Here is a 21,228-nt window from a genome sequence, read left to right as displayed (position 1 = left end):
CAACAGGATTCTTTTTGACCCACCTCCTAGAGAAATGGAAATAAAAACAAATATAAACAAATGGGACCTAATGAAACTTCAAAGCTTTTGCCCAGCAAAGGAAACCATAAATAAGTCGAAAAGTCAACCCTCAGAATGGGAGAAAATATTTACAAATGAAGCAACTGACAAAGGATTAATTTCCAAAATATACAAGCAGCTTATGCAGCTCAATATCAAAAATACAAACAACCCAATCCAAAAATGGGCAGAAGACCTAAATAGACATTTCTCCAAAAAGATATACAGATAGCCAACAAACACATGAAAGGATGCTCAACATCACTAATCATTAGAGAAATGCAAATCGAAACTACAATGAGGTATCACCTCACACTGGTCGGAATTGCCATCCGCAAAAAGTCTACAAACAATAAATGCTGGAGAGCGTGTGGAGAAAAGGGAACCCTCTTGCACTGTTGGTGGGAATGTAAATTGATACAGCCACTATGGAGAGCATTATGGAGGTTCCTTAAAAAACTACAAATAGAACTACCATATGACCCAGCAATCCCACTACTGGGCATATACCCTGAGAAAACCAAAATTCAAAAAGAGTCATATACCAAAATGTTCATTGCAGCTCTATTTACAATAGCCCGGAGATGGACACAACCTAAGTGCCCATCATCGGATGAATGGATAAAGAAGATGTGGCACATATATAAAATGGAATATTACTCAGCCATAAAAAGAAACAAAATTGAGCTATTTGTAATGAGGTGGATAGACCTAGAGTCTGTCATACAGAGTGAAGTAAGTCAGAAAGAAAAAGATAAATACCGTATACTAACACATATATATGGAATTTAAGGGAAAAAAAATGTCATGAAGAACCTAGGGGTAAGACAGGATTAAAGACACAGACCTACTGGAGAACGGACTTGAGGATATGGGGAGGGGGAAGGGTGAGCTGTGACAGGGCGAGAGAGAGGCATGGACATATAAACACTAACAAACGTAAGGTAGATAGCTAGTGGGAAGCGGCTGCATGGCACAGGGATATTGGCTTGGTGCTTTGTGACCACCTGGAGGGGTGGTATAGGGAGGGTGGGAGCGAGGGAGACGCAAGAGGGAAGAGATATGGGAACATATGTATATGCATAACCGATTCACTTTGTTATAAAGCAGAAACTAACACACCATTGTAAAGCAATTATACCCCAATAAAGATGTTAAAAAAAAAACACCTAAAAATAGAACTACCATATGACCCAGCAATCGCACTACAGCACATACCCTGAGAAAACCATAATTCAAAAAGAGTCATGTACCACAATGTTCATTGCAGCTCTATTTACAATAGCCAGGACATGGAAGCAACCTAAGGGTCCATCAACAGATGAATTGATAAAGAAGATGTGGCACATATATACAATGGAATATTACTCAGCCATTAAAAGAAACTAAATTGAGTTATTTGTAGTGAGGTGGATGGACCTAGAGACTGTCATACAGAGTGAAGTAAGTCAGAAAGAGAAAAACAAATACCCCATGCTAACACATATATATGGAATAAAAAAATAAAAAATTTTCTGAAGAACCTAGGGGCAGGACAGTAATAAAGACGTAGAGAATGGACTCGAGGACACAGGGATGTGGAAGGGTAAGCTGGGTGAAGTGAGAGAGTGGCATGTGGGAACAGATAGCTAGTGGGAAGCAGCCACATAACACAGCGAGATCAGCTCAGTGCTTTGTGACCACCTACAGGGGTGGGATAGGGAGGGTGGGAGGGAGACGCAAGAGGGAGGGGATATGGGGATATATGTATACATATAGCTGATTCACTTTGTTATACAGCAGAAACTAACACACAATTGTAAAGCAATTATACTCCAATAAAGACGCTAAAAAAATTTTTTTTTGAAGATTGTCAGACTAAACATTGTCATGGTCAAAGGAAATGAATAAGACCCATGTGTCACCAAGACTTGGACACAGAATGAAGAACGTGTGACTGTGTGTGTAATGGTGTCTCCGTGTTACACAATGACACCAGCTAACAGGTATTGCCTCCTTACATATGCCAAGCACTGTGCTGAGCACTGTACATACATCATCTCAGGTAATCTAAAAATTCAGGGAGCTGTTACAATTTCAGCACCATTTTACAGATGAAGAAACTGAGGCTCAGAGCAGTTCCAAGGGTTGCCCATAAGAGTTATGCTTCATAAAGTCATGTGTTCTCCCAAATGGTATGTGTTTCCCGGGAAATGAGTCAGAAACAAGGAGTCCTTAGACTCTCTCTTGATCAATGAACTCACTGACCCTCGTAGAACATTCTTCAGCTGGTGAAGAAAAGAATCTCCCTAAACCAAAGCACAGTAAAGGGTGCACACTAATCCAATCAGCTAGAGTAGTCGCTTTCAGCCTTTTCAATCTAGGGAGAATGTCACAGGGCTTGTCTAGGGAGCGTCATTTCCCATCTAGACCTCAGAATCACAGACAGTGGCAGCAAGCTTTCAGAATGGTCTCAGTCTCGCCCCAAAGCAATCTGCCTGACAATGTCATAAACCTTGTTCTGTTTTCCACTCTCAGGTCTTGGTTTAGTGTTCCAGCATCTTAAAGACTGTTCTAGAGCTACTAAGTGGCCTATGAATAGTAATATATCTACAAAAAACTAATATTGGACAATTACCAGGGGAACAAAATTAATTTCCCTCTGAGATTAATTTAATCACACTAATTTTTTTTTCTCCAGGGTGTTTAGATGCATACAATATAAAAGACTTTTAAATCGTTCCAGATAAAATGTTAACTTTTCTATTGTGACTTCTGAAAAAGAACTAAAAATGCTCTTAAAATTATACGGAAGGAGACAGATCTAGTATACGTCTTCTCCAGAGAGATAAGAGGTAAAACAAAAGAAAGGCATAGAAAAGAAAAAAGACATCAAATATATTTCAGTGGGACTTTCACAGGGCATCCCTAATGATTTGTTTGTCTGCTAGTTCTGCTTTTCCAAAGTTCTTCTATGCCTCCCCCTTGAAGGTCTGCTATCTGCTGGGGAGCAGGCCCTCAGCTTTGGCTCATTGCTTCATCTCAGTGTAGGGCTTCAGAGGCCTTGGACGACCAAAGTGGGCATTTCTTTGAGTTGATGTGGGGCTGGCTTGCTGAACTACAAGGGCGCCTTTGGATAACTCAGGGCATACAAACTGCTTTGTTTATTAGGACTAAAAATTAGACCATGTAGTACAATCTGGGAACTAGGCCAAATTTCAGGCAGGACCTCAGCATTTATGACAATAACAAAGGCACAGTGGAAAAGTCCAGTTAATGAGGAAAGGCACCCATAAAGAATTTCCCAAAGAGCCAAGGGGTTATAATAACATACTACATAGAGTCTAATCCTTCCTAAGACTCTACCTCTTATACTAGGGTTCTACACAAATAACACCAGCTCTGGGGAAGTATGCAATTTTCTCCTGAACCCCTGAGGATCAGATGAGAAATGTGTGCAGCTCTGAGTTCTTACCCTCTGCAGGATGCTGGGGAACTGGGACCCCTGGCCAACTCATGGAGGTGTCCTCCTCCAACATTCTAGGCTTTCCTGGCTTCCAGCCCATTCTCATTCAGGGTAGGATGATAAATCTAAATTTAGACAAACCCACACTACCTGGCTTTGTGATTTTGTTGTTGTTGTTGAGTGCCGTTTGTTTGGGAATAAAGGTATTGAAGGGAAAGAACAGAGGACAAGTTGGGAAAGAGGGAAGGAAAATTGTCTACATGGAATGGGGGAAGAGAGAGGCTTTAAAACCATCTTCTATCATTAAAACACAATAACAATAATTTATAAATAAATGGAAGCGTCAGTCTTTTATTTTTTTGTGATATTTAATGAATTTTCATCAAATTTGCAAGTTTTGCTTAGGATGGCTTAGGTTAAAATAAAGACTACCCTAAATTTGCTTCTAGTAATTGGCAATGGGATTCCCTAATGATATACATAAAAGTAGGCAGGTGTCCTCTGTAGGAGCTGACAAATAGATTCATTAAGAAGCTCAAGCAAGTGCTGAGCAGAGCACGAGCTGCCAAGATGTGAACAGAGAAAATGCACAGTGGTTTCAAGTGTGAGTCTCCAGTCAAAACTCACTAGGACATATGGGGAGGGAGAAGGGTAAGCTGGGACGAAGTGAGACAGTGGCATGGACATATATACACTACCAAACGTAAAACAGATGGCTAGTGGGAAGCAGCCGCATAGCACAGGGAGATCAGCAGATCAGCTCAGTGCTTTGTGACCACCTGGAGGGGTGGGATAGGGAGGGTGGGAGGGAGACGCAAGAGGGAGGAGATACGGGGATATATGTATATGTATAGCTGATTCACTTTGTTATACAGCAGTAACTAACACACCATTGTAAAGCAATTATACCCCAATAAAGATGTTATTTTAAAAAACCCAAAAAACTCACAAGGACAGATACACTAAGTTTCTGAACTGATCTGCAACTGAGCTGCTTCTCAGAGGAGCAATTCCAAGAACCAGGCTCCAGGGCAAGTTACAGTGGGCATTTATTTATTTAGTAGTTAACGATCCACCCGTGCATCCTAGCTGGGGAGGCCAGCTAGGAACTGTACAGCAGGGTACAAAGCTGCTTTGAAACAAAGCAGACCAGATCCTTTCCCCTGCTCCCTGAATAAATGAACGGATGAATGAATGAGGGGCTCCCAGCTGCGGCACCCGTACCTTCTCCAACATCTCATCCCACATCCTTCAAATTCCTCTTCCACATTCCTCCTCCTGATTCACTCCACCTGGGGTAAGTGTTCAAAAGCAAAGGTCACCCAGACCCTTATACAAATGTGCTGGTTTGGGGGAGGAAGAAGCCGGAGAGGTTGATGGGTTTGGCAGAACAGAATCAGGAGTCATTTCATAAGAATGGAAGACTGTGCTCCGTGTCCCTCCCATGGAGGGTCACCAGCGGCACCAGAAATAGGACAAGGAATTTGAAGGGAATAAAGGAGGAAAAACCTAAAGGTGTGACTATGGCATGTAGCCTGAAGCCTTTTTGGGAAACCGGTTTTCCCAAAATGGTGACTGTTTATAACAACAAAGGATAGCAAACCCATTTCAGATATTATCTTCCCTCAATAGTCCCTTCCAGTGAGATGATTTGTTTATATACTCAGTAAGGAAAGTGACATCTAGAAAGTCAGAAGACACTTGCATAGGCCATGCCAGTGTCAAGGCCCATGGCACAACACAGGCTTCTAGGAAACCTTCTGGTTCCAGACAAAGCCCCCAGGGTCCTGTGGTTTAGCTCCTTGAAGGTTGATATGAATGAGTCTTATCTACCTCTATGTACCTCACCCCTGTGCCAGGAACAGAGCAATTCCTCAGTAATTTTTGTCCCTAGTAATTTAATTTGTAATAATACTTTAAAATTTTTAATAATAGTTGTGTTTTTTAAATAAATGCATGAATAAATGAACAAATAAGAAGTTCACTGTTGCAATGACCCAGAGAAAGCTTCTACCAAAAAAAAAAGTTCACACCTATTAGTATATGCCTGGCAATGTGCTAGGCACGGGGTAGGGGATGAAGGAGGATACAGATGCATCACTTTGTGTTAAACACTGTTCTCTGGCCACTGTCCTCCATTGTACAACCCTAATACCCAGGGAAGACAACCATTAATTTCTAACATGCCAATGTGAGGAGGATATCCTTCCTATGAGAAAGATCTTGGAAACAAGAAAGCACCAGGCAACTAGGCAGACATGGGGAGTAAGATTTGGGCAAGCAAGCTTGAAAGCAGGAGATGTGACACAGTCCACCCATAACTAGCTTCAGCTGAAAGCACTTCACTTACCATTAGCATATAATAGAGGAAAGGGCTTATCACCACCTGCAGTGCTAATCACTGCGAACTCAAACTGGATTTTGCATTTGTGACAAAGCCCCACAGTTCCCTGAAAATGCCACTGAAATAAGACAAGTTTCTGTTGCAAAATTACAACATAAAATACTTTCAACATATGCCTTCTTACTCATGACAGACACACACAACCATTTTGACAGGAGCTATTGTAAAGAAGGAAGAGGCAGAGAACAGAAGGAAAGGGAGGGAGGAAGGCAGACATGCCATAAAGAAAGGAGTTACATATGGAAGAGGACAAATCAAACCTCAAACTTCAGATGCAGAGATTAACAAGGAAGAGCCCCTTTGCATACCTTGTTTCAGGAAATCTTCAAGAGCTTCTTGAAGACCTTGAAGGTCTTGAAGACCCCCCAAATCTAAGTCAAATTCACCATAAGGAAACAACAATCCAATTAATAAGGACTGGGTAAATGCTAACTGTCCCAGAAGATAAGTGAAAAAGGAAAAAGGGAGGGCTTGGAGTCCTGAATCTGAAAGGTGGCTCTACATTTTACCAACTAAGTGGCCTTGGAAAAAAATTTTAGTCCCGCCAATCTTCAGTTTCCCCATCTGTAAAATGTGAATAATAATATTTACCATGCAGAGTTGGGAAGATCATATGAGGTAATGCATATAAAAGCACTGGCACTGGGCTTGCCTGGTGGCGCAGTGGTTGGGAGTCCGCCTGCCGATGCGGGGGACGCGCGGCTTCGTGCCCCGGTCCGGGTGGGTCCTGCGTGCCGCGGAGCGGCTGGGCCTGTGGGCCGTGGCCGCTGGGCCTGCGCGTCCGGAGCCTGCGCGTCCGGAGCCTGTGCTCCGCGGCGGGAGGGGCCACGGCAGTGAGAGGCCCGCGTACCGCAAAAAAAAAAAAAAGTATAAAAGCACTGGCACTGTGCTTCCTAATTAAATACTTTTCTCCCTCCTCACTTCTTTGCTCTTGCCAGAATCTTCAGGGCACTCCTAACTGAAATAAGAATAGAGGATCTGTCCAGTGCTTCTGAAACTCAAATGTGTATATGAATCATTTGGGTTCAAATGCAGATTCTGACTCAGCAGTTTTGTGATGTGGCCTGAGGTTCTGAATTTCTAAACAAGCTCCAGGGGAGAAGATGATGCTTGTTAGAGGCCCGCTTTTCAAGAAGCAAAGTATTAAATAGCCTCTAAGAGTTTTGATAAATACAAATTTCTATGATATAAGAAAGGTACATGTATTTTTCAAAAGGCTGTGCAAATAATTTAGTGAAATTCGTACATATCCAAAAAAGTCCCATTTGTCCACTATAGATGGGGAACCTTGTGAGATACTTGATTTCACCAGTAGACTAGAGCGGAATCAACATCAGAGCTAAAACACTGAAATGCCTTACACCACTGCTTAGACTATAGAAAGAAAATGTCCTTTTGACTCAGCTGAAGACATTTTTCTAGATTTCTCATTCAATCCTTAGAAAAATACATTGGATGAAAATAAAAATCAGAGATTCTTCATGCATTTTCAGTTAAAGCTCTGGCAAATAAAAAGATCAGATCAAGCATTACTTTGGAAAACAAAAGACCGCGGAAGAAATTCCACAGGTATGTGGAGGCATGGGGGAGCATGGCAGGAAGAGAAGGGGAAGAGGGCAGGAGGAACCCTTTTTTAAAAATGAAAAAATGCAAAATGCAAAAAACCTGACCATTTGCACAGGAAATAACATATATAGGTCCTGTATAGGTTCAGGAATTTATTTATAATTATTTGCTCATAAAGCATAAATTCAGAACTATTCCTAATGTCAAAATACTTTAGTTATTTTTAATAATCACACATATAAAATTCACATTCGAACTAAACAAACAAAAAAAATTCAACTGCCTTGCATACTCAAAACATTCAATTCTAGAATAACCTAGAACTTTCGAAGGAGCACATCATTTTCTTCAGTCAGTTTAGGTTTAGATGGACTTAAAGGGGACTGGTACTGGGCTTTCTGAGTAGCCAATGGTTTCACAAATCCAGACAAGGGTTCAAAGTGCAGTGCAAATTAGTAAGTTTCCAAATCAAGTTAGACCATTTTTATACTATATGAATGCAACATGGTATATTTTTCAAAAGACATTTATTAACAACATGAACAAGTTTTTTAAAAAGAATTTATCTCACAAAGCACCGAGCTGATCTCCCTGTGCCATGCGGCTGCTTCCCACTAGCTATCTATTTTACGTTTGGGAGTGTATATAAATAAGTCCATGCCACTCTCTCACTTCGTCTCAGCTTACCCTTCCCCCTCCCCGTGTCCTTAAGTCCATTCTCTACGTCTGCCTCTTTATTCCTGTCCCACCCCTAGGTTCTTCATAACCATTTTTGGGGTATTTTTTGTTTTTTTTTTTTCGATTCCATATATATGTATTAGGCATAGGGAGGGTGGGAGGGAGACACAAGAGGGACGGGATATGGGGATATATGTATATGTATAGCTGATTCACTTCGTTATAAAGCAGAAACTAACACACCACTGTAAAGCAATTATACTCCAATAAAGGTGTTAAAAAAAGAAAAAGAATTTATCTCTTATTAGAAAATTATCTCCCTTACCCAGATATAGTGAAAACATTAACTGTAAGTCTAACACCATTCAATTTTATATTTAATATTACAATGTCTTGTACTGTTATTTCATTTCTGTATATAAAATAATCTCAAGGGGATAGCAAATCTCTGAGGAGCTAAGACCCTACCTTATACTTTTTTAAGTCTCTATAGGATTTAACAAAGTGATAAACAATTCCTAATTACTCAATATAAGCCAGATAAACCCAATTTTTTTTTTTTTTCTTTGCAGTACATGGGCCTTTCACTGTTGTGGCCTCTCCCGTTGCGGAGCACAGGCTCCGGACGCGCAGGCTCAGCGGCCATGGCTCACGGGCCCAGCCGCGCCGCAGCATGTGGGATCTTCCGAGACCGGGGCACGAATCCGTGTCCCCTGCATCGGCAGGCAGACTCTCAACCACTGCACCACCAGGGAAGCCCTAAACCCAATTTTTTTAATGCAAAATAATACATGAGGGAAATGCAATTCCATTTATCAGAACAAACAGGAGCTAATATAATGGTTAGTAATTCACAACACAAACAAGTCATTTCCAGTACATAACTTTGAGAAGTACATTTGCCAAAGAAAGATAGGCTCTAGCATAAATATAGATTTTTCACATTTTTTTAGCATAACATCTTTGTGCAGTTCATTAACTTTTCCATATCAGAGAGTGAGGGAGAAGAAAAGAAATCAAACATTCCTTTAGCTTATTTTCTCACCTAGAAAAGTCTGAGCAGTGCTTTCTCTGCCAGACATTATGAAGTCCAGCCCATTTGTGCTCCTAAACTCACAAATGTCTTGCTTACAACAATGGCGTTTTTGTGGCATTTGGCCTACAAGAGTGTTTAAAACATTGCAGCACAGGACTTTGTGGTTTGCAAGAATCATAGAAACATGACTTGGAAAGGAATCTTCAAAGTTCAATTATTCATTCCATCCTTCTGCTTCCATATAAAAGTTATCTAAACCAGCAGTATAATAGATTTAATATTTTTTAAAAGGCTCTCTGCTTTTTAAGATAGAGAGCAATAATATAGCATAATTAAACAAAAATTGGGTTGGCAGCCAGGACAAGGACAGTTAATTATAGAAATTGGAAACTAGTTAAGGCAACAAGACATAATTATTAATGGCCCAATGGCAACCTGTTGGGAGGTATGATATGGCACATGACTCTGTCCTCAACTGTGTTGTGCTCAATATTTTAATTAAGAGCTTATATTGGTCATTCTTAACCTGGTTGCTCATTAGAACCACATGGGGAGACTTTTTTTTTAATACCAATGCCTGGACTCCACCCCCCAGAGCCTCTATTTTGATTGGCCCATTGGTTTAGAATTCAGTGAAGATGCAGAAGACATGTTGGTAAGTCCACACATGGCACAGCAGAGTAAGGCCTGTTCTGTGACAAGCAAGATGCAGAGATAAATGTGGCACAGTCCTGATCATTAATAATGAAAGTGAGATTAATAGGAGATTAATAGGAGTCAACAATCACCAGAAAGCCAGAGCAATCTTGGGCTGCATTAATAATCCTTCTACTTCAAGCTGATCAAATAACTTTTGGAATATTGCTTGACTTTGGAGCAACCCACTTTAAGAAATGATAGCAGAGCTGAAGCTCTTTGAAAAGAAAGGGAATTGGAGATGATTGTTCTGGAGACTAGTCTACTCAGTGAGACAAACATCAGAAGGGTTGTCACATGAAATAGGAGACACACTTGCTCTGCTTTGGCCTCAGAAGAAAAACTAATAAAGCAAAAGAAGATCAATTTGGATCAAATGATGGACAAACTGTCTAATGATCAAAACTATGCAAAGACAGAAAAGGCCCTTTTCAGAAGTGGTGTGTTTTCCTCCTCTAGAGGGATACAAACACAGACTGGATATGTCATCACTAAAAATTCTGTGGAGAGAAGTTGATGGAAAAGCTTTAAAGGATAATTCTACGCTGAGATTCTATGATGAACTTCAGCTAACTTCCTTACTGTACCAGTCAGGCTTTCCCCTTTGTATAAAACAACTACTCTTCCATGCACTTTTGGGCTATTGGGAAAGAATGATGTCACCACCTGCAGCATATCTAGATTGTACCTGGACAGCCACATCTATAATGAGGTGACCTTGATTCACAGCAAACTTTACAACCAAAGAGCACATGTAAAACCCAGAACAACTAGGGATGCTAGAGATGTCAAATCAGGGTATCAGCAAGTAGAAATTTAGATCACCGATCTAGATATAAGAATCTGATTGCTGTTCTGTGCTTCAAAGAAAAGTCTCTCACCATTCAAGCCAGAACATTCTTACCCGTTCTTATAACTACAACCCTTCCTACATGCACATAAACATGCAACACACATTTATATATATGGCCCCTAATCAACTCCTAGCATCATTTTTAAATTACCTCCAGATTTAACTTTAATGCCTAAATAGTTTACTTTTGTAAGACACTGCATATAGAAAGTCAGATATAAAATTCAACAGTAACCTGAGCACAGGTTTTATAATAGTAGACATGAATTTGAGACTACATTGTTAACACAAATGATTTGATTAATCTTTCCACTACAGAACATAAAATGTGAGAGTTACTATCTTTTAATAATATGAATCACAGAAACAAACTAACTGGTCCAGTAAAGAAAATTACAAAACAGGGTTAAAAACCTTGATACCGTTGGGATTGTGGTTTTTCCGTTAAGCTCTCAACTGTTACTGAACTTGCCCAATGTTATCCACGTAATTGATTTATGGATTACTTTCATAAACCATTTGCCAACAAAGGAAACGGCAGTTGTAGTTCTTGCTTCACACAGAAGGTTACTTTCCTTCCTGCTCCATCTTTACATTTCTCAGTCTTAGTTTCAATCTGTCCCACCACAGTGAGGCTACAGCAGAGCTCCAAAATTCTAACACCAAAATTAGCTTATCTTAACTCTTTTAATTCCAATTACACATTGTTTGGAAACTTTTAAATTTTATATCATTGCAATGAATAAAGTAAAAGTAAAATAAATCAATAAATAAACCTAATCTACGTGGCTTTACTTGAAACTTACTTCACAGAGCAGATGGAATGGAACTAGTTTATGAAGATGCTTAAATTATCTCAAGCCTGGAACAGGTAAATGACAAACACTTCAGAGTTTTAGAGCTTAACTGTATTTTTTAATTACCTTAATTTGCCATTTTAGAACGTTTAGGAATAGGAATTCAGAGGCTAAAACAAAAGATTAAAACAGATCAACCAAATTAAGGAAACAAAAAAATCAGACAAATGCTTAGCCAAAGAATAACACTATTTAAATAAATCAGATGTTAAAAAGATAAAACATTTATACTTTTAAAGTCCTGAATCCAGAATGAAAATGAATTTGAGAGATGTCCAAAAATTATCTTTTCTCTTCAAGTAATTATTTATAAAGAAAGATAAAAACCTCTGTCATGTAGAACGTAGAATAATTTACACAGATATTAACAGCACACAAAACAGAAGACATTTCAATGTTTGCTAAAAAGCCATTGCTACTATAGTAACGCTGCAATACAAACAAAACATGCAACAACCAACAACCAGAAACCGATAACAAATGCAAGTTACTGGCACTTTCCACAACTAATTCCAGCTTGGTCACAGAGTTTGTCATCATCTGTACTCTTTGGTTGGTGCAGAAATTGCTTTGATTATCAGGCTTCTTGGTGAGGAGCTACAGCATGTTGGCAGTGCAACTATGCTGCTCATGAAAAAAAGAAAGAGAAATCCAAATTTTCCATCGGGCCAAGGATTAAAGCAGGACTAGGATGTGTCCCAGCATGTGGATATCTCAAGAGTCTCCCAAAGAAAATGTTTAGAGTTTTACCTTCCCACAGGCTTTTTGTACTTGGATAGTCAAAATGTCAGAAAATTGATTCAAAAATGCTTCACTTCATTTCAATGAGCCTGAAAGCTTAAATACTATTTCTCTTTTTTACTGCAAATTATTAATTAAGGAAGCTATACCCCACTCCCTTCTTTTTTTGCATGTTTTTTCCCCTGCCCTCTGACTTCCAAACCCCGGACTTAGGTTGGCAGCAGAGGGGCAGAAGGAAGTATAAAAGGGAGGGAAGTATGTGGATGTATTCCTTTTTATATTTTGATGATAACCATTGATGTGTGTGCATCTCTTAGCTGTACTATAGGAATACATTGTTAAGTAATTCAGTGGAAATATACCTCCTTGCTAATACTTTAATAGTTTAGATCAGATAATGAATCCTCTTAAAAGCATTACACTTTGGGTACTCTGTTGCTTTATGTCTCATTTTTAATTGAACGTTAAGGGAATGTAGTATTTTAATCATAACTCTGCCAATATCTTTATCTAGAGGCCTGTTGCCATTTTTGTCTTTTCTGAAGTTTTTGTCGCCAAGAAAGGATTACATTTTTTTCCTTCCAGATTGAGTTGGTGTAGTGTATTTTTGGTTATCAAAATACTCATAGCTTTGGGACTTTGAAATGGTAAATATTCATGATGTGTGAAAAAGCATGATACATAACTGTATGATCTTAATTACATAAAAATGAATGCTTAGTTGTGTTTAAATACACAAACGAGACCTAGAAGGACACATCAAACGGTAAATTGCTTGTGATGATGGATGACTGTGTTTTGCTTCTTGCGTTCTTTGGTTTCCTATTATGCACATGTTAACTTTTAAGAAATAAATGTTATTTTGAAAACCTTAAAAAAAAAAAAATGTAAACTGCTTTCTTCAGGTCCTCCAACTGCTTCCTTCTGACTTAAAGACGTTTTGCCTTAGCTCATGAGCGCCTAGCATCAGATATGGTTTCCTGCCTCCTGTTCCCTGAGGGGCTCCACCCTGCACCCCACCCCATCCCAGCTTTCCTCTCATCCTTTCTCTGCTTTCCTCAGCTCTCCACTGCTTCTTGGGCTCCCTCCCTCCCCCTTTAACTGTGGGGGAGTTTCTACCGCCACACCTTTCAGCCGCCTGCCTTCAGTTCTATTTTTTCTCCTAGCGTTAAGCACCTCCTTCCAATGGATATCCCTAATCTACAACTCTAACCTCACCCAAGTTACATTCCATATTAACCTGGGCATTTCAATTTGGATATCGAATCTATTTAATCCCAAGTGCTAATAACATCCTTTTTCACTCTGTTGACTACTCAACTCCTGAGAGCCTATTACCTCATATTCAAATTCTTTTTTTAAACAGTCAGGTCTCACCTACCTGAACTATCGTTTCCCATGACACACCCTAATTCCCATGAATTAGGTTGGACTTCGGGACTTTGCTCCTGTCTCTGTTCCTAACATTGGTGGTACAAATAAACAAACGAGGCTCGAATCATTTCCCTTTTCCTCTGGTGACACTTCCTCAAATACTTCACTCACCCTTCACTCCCCTAACACTTACAGGCCACATCACACAAGTAAAATTTAGCATTACCTTTTCAGTACTACCTACTGTCAAATTCGTTCTTATGTCCTGGTCTTCTCTTCTGGAGTAGATTATACATTCTCCTTGAAGGTGGAAAGCAAAATTTATACCTGCTTTTTTAATAACCCCGGTATCACTCAACACATTGCCAGCCTAAGCAATAGGGACTTCTAGCATGCAGTTTGGGGCCCACCTAAATATACCCTGCCCATCCCAGTTTCCTCATGTGTTTCTACTCCTTTGAGCTTCACATTCTTTTTGTTCATGGCCTCAAAACCTCTTTGGAAAGTGATTAAGTCAACAAACACACATGTTACTAGGCATAGAGCATATTGAATTTTAAAAATCATTTCTATTAAAAAAAAAGGGACTAGGACTCATCGATTCACCCACGCACACAGGAATACAGGTTTTACTGTTGTGCCAGTCTGGTCTCAGAGAAACACAGACACATCATTACAATGTGGGTCTATAGAGGTCCAGTGACTGTCTAAGCTCACACACCCAGAATGATGGTGGGCCATAATTTTTTACTCTACTCAAACCACTGATTCTGAGTTAAAAGAGAAGAGACTGTGGAAACATAGAAAGCCCCATTTAAGTGGGTGGGAGGGACGTGGAAGGGGCTCATGCTGAAGGGCATCTTGGTGGCATCATTGTAACACTGACTGCTAAGAATCAGCCATATCGCCACATTGAATGAACACTTTTTGGAAAACCCAAATGGTCATTGTTCTACCCATCACAAAAATCATAAGAGCAACAAGAGCTCCATCCAATAACCATAATATCAACAAGCCATCTCAAGATTCAAGGAATAAATTAAGGTGTTCGAATCACAGTTTTTGGATGGAAAGCTTTCTTTAAAAGCATCCAAAACTACTTGGTTAAATTTTCACCAACTTATATAAGCCTGTACACTTCCTGAAATAGGATCAATAATTCAGCTCAGGAAAATGCCCTTTAGAAACTTCCCATCTATATTCATGCATGAAATACATTCAGACAGAAGTTGTTAAGCGTTCACGTTTACTGAACTTTCTGAGTTTGAGGCAGGATAAGTTTCTCTGCACTCAGACAAGTTCATCCCCCTTCTCAAATTCTGTTAGAGTTCAAGAGAATTGAATGGGGGTAGGGTATGCCTGTGCTGATGTGAGACATAAAAATAACAGGAGCCAGTGGGAACCGATGTTTTCCAACATTTCTTTATTTTTTAATAAAGTTGGAAAATAGCTATAATTAATCCAACACTTTTTCTGACATTTTTTGACATTGACACATTTTAATACAACTGTTTTCAGTACTTCTACCATTCACTCTGAACTTCTTTTAATAGGGATCATGAGTGGCTGTCTGGCTCGCTCTCACGTTTTGCTAACATTATTAACATATTTTAATACAACAACTGTTCTCATTACTTCTATTATTCATTCCTATCATTAACCAAGAAAACTTTGAACTCCTTTCTAATGAGAATAATAATTCTAGCATTCAGCTCATTCTTCCTTCACTCTCCAATCTCACTTTGTGTTACATATCTTGGCAGTCTGAAATCCCACTTGTTTTGTGTTTTCCACCTTCCAGTTTTCACAATATCATGTGTCATTTCCCAATTAATTTCACTTAGAATCATTAACCTTGTCTTTTGTGTTCTAAACCCTTTATCTTTTAAAAGCACTTTTGATCATTTTTTAAGCCTGTGCTATGTCCTATAAAGTGCTTTGAAGCTTAAGGGTCTGTTGATAAATTAATGTCCTCTAGGTATTGAAATATCTTCCTTCAACCTTCAAAGAGAAAAGTTTGCCAGTCTTTGTGTTTGTGGAAATCATACCAGTTATCTGAGCTTTGTGTAAATTTTTCTCCCAAGTTCTCATCTACAAACGCTAAGAGTAAGATTTAAGGTCATTCTTAGCCTCACATTTGTAAAATTTTATATCTCCTTTATCTGCCTTTGTCCTCTGAGTATAAAAACTTTACCAGCAGGTATGTAAGAGAAGGAGAGGAGGTTCAGAGGATTTGTTTGGGGTTTTTTTGTTGTTGTTGCAGTTTGTCTTTCAAGATTGGTCAAAAGAACAGCAGGGTATCATGGAAACAAAACAGGCTTTGAATCTGGCCAGTCTAAATTAGAATTCTACCTATTAGCAGTGGGACCTCAGACAAGTTACTAAATGGAACTCCACCTCAACTCTCTGGGTTTTGTGGAAGATTAGGTATATGTGTAAAGTACCTGGTACACAGCTAGACTCACAGCTGTAAGAATGGGAACAATTATCCAGCTGTGTGACCTTGAGTAAATCACTTAAGAGAGATCTCTGTGTATCAATGTATTCATATACAAAAGTGAGATAAGTAAAGTGCTCTCTTCATAGAGTTATGAGATTAGTTTAATATAATACAGTGCTTAGAACCCTGCCTTTCAGATGGTAAGCACTATATATGTGTAAGCTACTATTATTATTATAACTAACTTTGTTATTATCATCACTGTTAACCATATATCTGTCAATATCCACACTGAGAGTGTCAGAAATATTTCCTGAACTCATCAAATGCTTTGCACAGAGTAGGTAATCAATAAGTATCTCATCAAATCATTATCATTGCCATATTGCTTATTCGGCAGGTGCAGGGGGCTGTTCTCTACAACCACAGTTGTTTACACTGTTAATCTTCTTGCTTTAGGTGCATTTGTATCTCTGCTATTGCATTCCCTGCATAATTCATCAGCAACTTCCACACCTTCAGTATCACAGATTTGCTAACTTTTCAGCATGATATCTGCTGCAAAAAGTTTACAACTTTAGTCAACTTCTCAGTATCTTCCGAACATTATTTTCACTGATATCTTACTTTATCCAGTACTTTATAGGGAATCTAAAATTTATCGTGCATACTTGCCCACAGCCATGTTAGGTTAAAGAAAAAATCGATATAAAAAGTTTAGCATAGAGCCTGGTACATAGTAAGCATCTAATACGTATTAGCTAGTCTTACTATTATCAAATATTTATATAAATTATTTCATTTAACCCTTTGGCAGATAATCCTATAAGGAAAATTCCCCATTTCACAGGTAAAATTAATGATATGCAGAAAAATAAATAAATCAAGATCACAAGTTAGCAAACGAGAAAGAGAAAAGATTCAAACTGTGGTCTATCTTATCCCCAAACACTCTTTCCACTACATTTGAGGAAACGTCACCATTTCTCCTTTCATCTTTTTTATAATTTTCAGTTTATTCCCATCTCCTCTTCAGCCTTACGGGGGAAGACTACTTCATCAATTATTATAAGCATTCGCGCTGAGATCTGTTGGGGTTTCTTCAAATCCATTTCCATTTGCAGTAATACCCTTTAAACTAGGCAAGACTGAACAAAAGACCCGTGGGTTCTGCCTTTCTTAAAAGGATAGTCCACATAGGACGTGCTCAAAAATCCTTAAAAATCAGATAGATATAAATTCAAATCCCACCTCTGTAAAGACTAGCTCATAGAGTCATTGTGTGTTACTCTACTTCAGTCTGTTCAGTAACTCTATGAAATAGGTACTTTTAATATCCCCAATTTGTATCTGAATAGGCTGGGGCTGAGAAGGGTTCCACAGCTCACTGTCTGGCCAGACATCCTGTTGGGAGTTCCCAAATCAACACACCACCAGCCAGGTCTAGTGGGGACCCTTGCTCATTCTAGGAGGGCCTGGCTCATACCCTCTGAGCCACGGTAGGGGTCATTAGACCTGAGATATGCATGCCCCTCTCTGCTCTGCACCTTCCCTTTCTCAACTTCTGCTGTCATTCTTGGTTTTGCCAGCCCATAATGGGTTTTGGTTTTTTCCTTAGTATGTTTTAACTCCGAGACAAAGCTGCCTTATTCCGTCCGCTGTAGCTGCAGAATATTGTTCCACTGCCTTGTCATTGTTAGGAAGCCCAACAGAAAACCCAGCCCCAGCTACACACCTGTGTGCTTTTGTTCAATATCATGCAAGCTCAAGAGAAAACCATCTCTGTATCCTTGGCATGTTATTATTAAAAGAAAAATCAAAAGCAAATGTGGCAAATGGTTAACATCTATTTAACCTGGGTGGTAGGCACACAGGTGTCATATTATTCCCTGTACTTTCCTCTAAGTTTGAAATGTTTCATAAACTAAGTAAAAATAACTATAAATATAAAAGACTGTATCATCTTACAAAATGCAGACAAAATATGGCTTTCCTTATCTAGTTACTACTCACAGAATGAAAATACCTCTTACACATTGGAAAATAAGGATAAAGCCAAGTACGTAAATGCATAATTACCCAGTAGTAGATTACTTATTACTGGGTTTTTGCCCCCAAGGTCTTAAAATATAGACATCTACTCCTCTGATTTAGGGTTTGGTGGTCAAGGCTTTCAAGGGTCATCCTCTAGAGTTAAAGAACTAGTGGTAGAATGGATAGAAAGGCATGGGGCCAAGTCTGGTGATGACCAGAAGGGCTAAATGACCAGCGGTCAGGAGGCTGCACAGAGTGGCATTAATCACCATGGAGAAGGTAGTCCCCCGCCCCCCAACCCCTGGCAACAAAGCATATTCATCAACCTCCTGCGAGGGATTCTTCTCTCAAGGACAGATTTACTTGAACCAAGCTCACAAGACTGATGAATAAAATCAGGGTGCCAATATATTACTTTAATGAGAAATCTGTCATAGAGGCAGTGTGCTGACTCCCTGTAGAGACACTTACATTGAACATCAAATTATAATCACAAGTTTACGTGATTATCACAGTATGAGAAAAGAGGGGTTGTTAGCTACCTCTACTGGTATCAAGCTATAATAGCCCAATGTAGCCTTCCACATGTATGGAAAAACACTGCCAACAGAAACTAAACACTAAAAATAAGCCATTGGCCAAAATTCTCTCTCCTCTAGCCAGTTCCTAGATGGAGACTGCCAAAGTTTACCCCATGACACTTACATTTCTATGCTTTTATAGTCATCAAACCCCTCTGTGAATTGAGACTTTCTTTCATTAATGTGCTGGTATACTCAATCACAGCAGGTCTTCTAGGCCACATGTCACCCACAGCATCAATTCTACCAGTTATCTTTCTTAGAACTTATTTAAAAAACTTCACGTAGCAGCTTAGGTTGAGTCAAGGAAAGATGAGGAGATTTTTATGAGGGCCCATGAAATAATTCACAAAGTGCTCACCAGAGTATCCCAAGTTTCTAGACTAGTGCCAGTCACTTAGGAGGCTCTCAATAAATATTTCTTATGTGAATGAAGAAAACTCTCATTAAAAAAAAAAGTAGTTCAGTACAAGCTTAAAGATCACACATTTTAACTAATCATTCTCACTGCTCACTTGATAGATACAATCATTCAGGTCTAGGAACTTTCTCCTACATGCACTTTTCCACATTCAGCCTCAGTTGCTTTGAGAAAATCCCCAAATGTTATTCATCACCCATCAGCCACTATTACCACTTCTATCACCAAGTACTACCATGGAGGCCTGCTTTCACAGTATTCTTACATTATTTGAGTGCCCAATGGGCACCAAGATGAATTAAGCATAAATTCTTGAGAAAGAAGGTACTTCATCTTATTCCCATACCAATATGAATACCAACCACTCCGTGCAGAATAGAAATAAATGTATAAACATTACTAAAATCTGAATTTATGGAAACATATGGCACCTTGCTATTAAAATGGACCAACAAAGTTTTTAGTGAAATCAAAGTTCTAGAAGGCAAGAATCCTACTATCCTTAAGATCAGACCTACCCCAGCATGTGTGTGCTATGAGTGTTTTACTCACTGTGTACTGGTACTTCTCATTATATTCACGGTCATTGGCTTTTACTATCCGTTCCACTTCTAAAGAGAGAGAAATCAGGTATGAAATTAAATTTTCAACCAAAAGAAACATACAACTCTTTAAACTAATATCCAATAGGTTACTTTGATTGTCATCAAGGTTATAAGAATTCTTTCTTTTGAAATTTGAAGGGCATTGGTTTTTTTCCAGCCTAAATGTTGGAACGTGTATTGGAAAATTCCAAAATGGAAAGCTGAAATGTTTTTCATTGTCTTTCTGATGCCAGCCATAAAGCAAAACAGTATGTGTCTCCAATTTCTATATCCCTTCAACTCCACTTTCTGTTAACTTCAAGTAGTTCCTAAAAAAGAAGGAGCTGCTAAAAGTCAAATGCCACACTGGAAAGGAATCTTTTTTTGTTTTTGTTTTTGTTTTTTTGCTTCAGAGTTACAAGATATAACATAGCCAAACAAAACCATACTGAAGTGGCCCGTGAGGTCACTGGCCTTATAGTCACGGAGCCAAAGATGATATTTCTAAACAACCCATGCATATTGAGAGGAACTTTACATTATCAGGGGACTGAGACCTACCCTTAGCTGGAAGTGGCCAAAAAACTAAAATCTCTTCTGAAAGCAAATGTAGAATCCCGGTCCAAGGTAGCAACTTAGGAAGATCCTGAACTCACCTCCTCCTATGGACATACTGAATGTACAGATATATCTGGAACAATTTCCTCAGAACAAAACCTAGAAACTGGCTAAGAGACCCCTTCACATTGGGCAAACAAGAGGGAAACCAATCAAAGCAGGTAGGAAACGCTGAGACACAATCTCACTATAAACCCCACCCTCAGACCAAGTGGGAGGCAACTCAAAACCCAGAGCTTCAACCCGAGGAGCAAAGGGTTCAGACCCCACATCGGGCACCCCCACTTTTCAGACAGGTACCTGAGAGACAGCCTCCAAGGCATCTGCTTTGAAGACCAGGGGAGCAGGGCTGTGGCAAACTGAGGAAGAGCTCTTAAAGTGCCCTCAGGCAGACTCATCCCAGGGCCCAGCACAGAAGCAGCCCTTTGAAAAGCACCAGAAAAAGACTCACTAATTTTAAAGCATTGGTCTAAGGGGCACGGACCTCTGGGATACTCTCCAGGGACGGTTGCTGGTGGGTACCATCTCCCTGATCTCCCTCTGCCTTGCTAATGCGGACGGGCACCATCTTTTTTATTTCCTCCTTTACTCTTTTTCCCCCTTGTCTTTTTTTTCTTATTTTTCTTTTCTTTTCTTATTTTTCTTTTCTTTTCCTTTTTTTTTTTAATTTTTATTTTCCACTGGGTGCCGTCTTCGCACTCCCCCTCTGCCACACTGCAGAGCCCCAGGATCTCCTGGAGGGGAGCATCAACACACACCTGGTGCCCCAGTTTTTACATCTGATCCTGGTTTTCACAGCTGCCACCCAGGGAACACTTCTTGAGTGCCTGACTCTGAAGC

General features: G+C 39.4%; 1 protein-coding gene across 5 annotated transcripts in view; it reads right to left on the bottom strand.

Moving 5' to 3' along the window:
- The window catches only part of ATP8B4 (ATPase phospholipid transporting 8B4 (putative)), a 258,608-nt gene that overhangs the window by 196,875 nt on the left and 40,505 nt on the right, over window positions 1-21,228 (bottom strand). For 4 of the 5 annotated variants that reach the window (XM_049706046.1, XM_049706047.1, XM_049706044.1 and 1 more), the window contains exon 3: window positions 19,739-19,797. In XM_049706046.1, the coding sequence (XP_049562003.1) occupies window positions 19,739-19,797 (59 nt within the window). Of the gene's footprint in view, window positions 1-6,500; window positions 6,578-19,738; window positions 19,798-21,228 lie in introns of those variants that run through there. The other variant, XM_049706045.1, reaches the window with a different exon arrangement.

The sequence above is a fragment of the Orcinus orca genome, chromosome 2 (assembly GCF_937001465.1).
Source record: "Orcinus orca chromosome 2, mOrcOrc1.1, whole genome shotgun sequence".
Classification (NCBI taxonomy): domain Eukaryota; kingdom Metazoa; phylum Chordata; class Mammalia; order Artiodactyla; family Delphinidae; genus Orcinus; species Orcinus orca.
The sequence above is the reverse complement of the archived record's forward strand: the minus strand, read 5'-3'. Positions and strand labels throughout refer to the sequence as shown.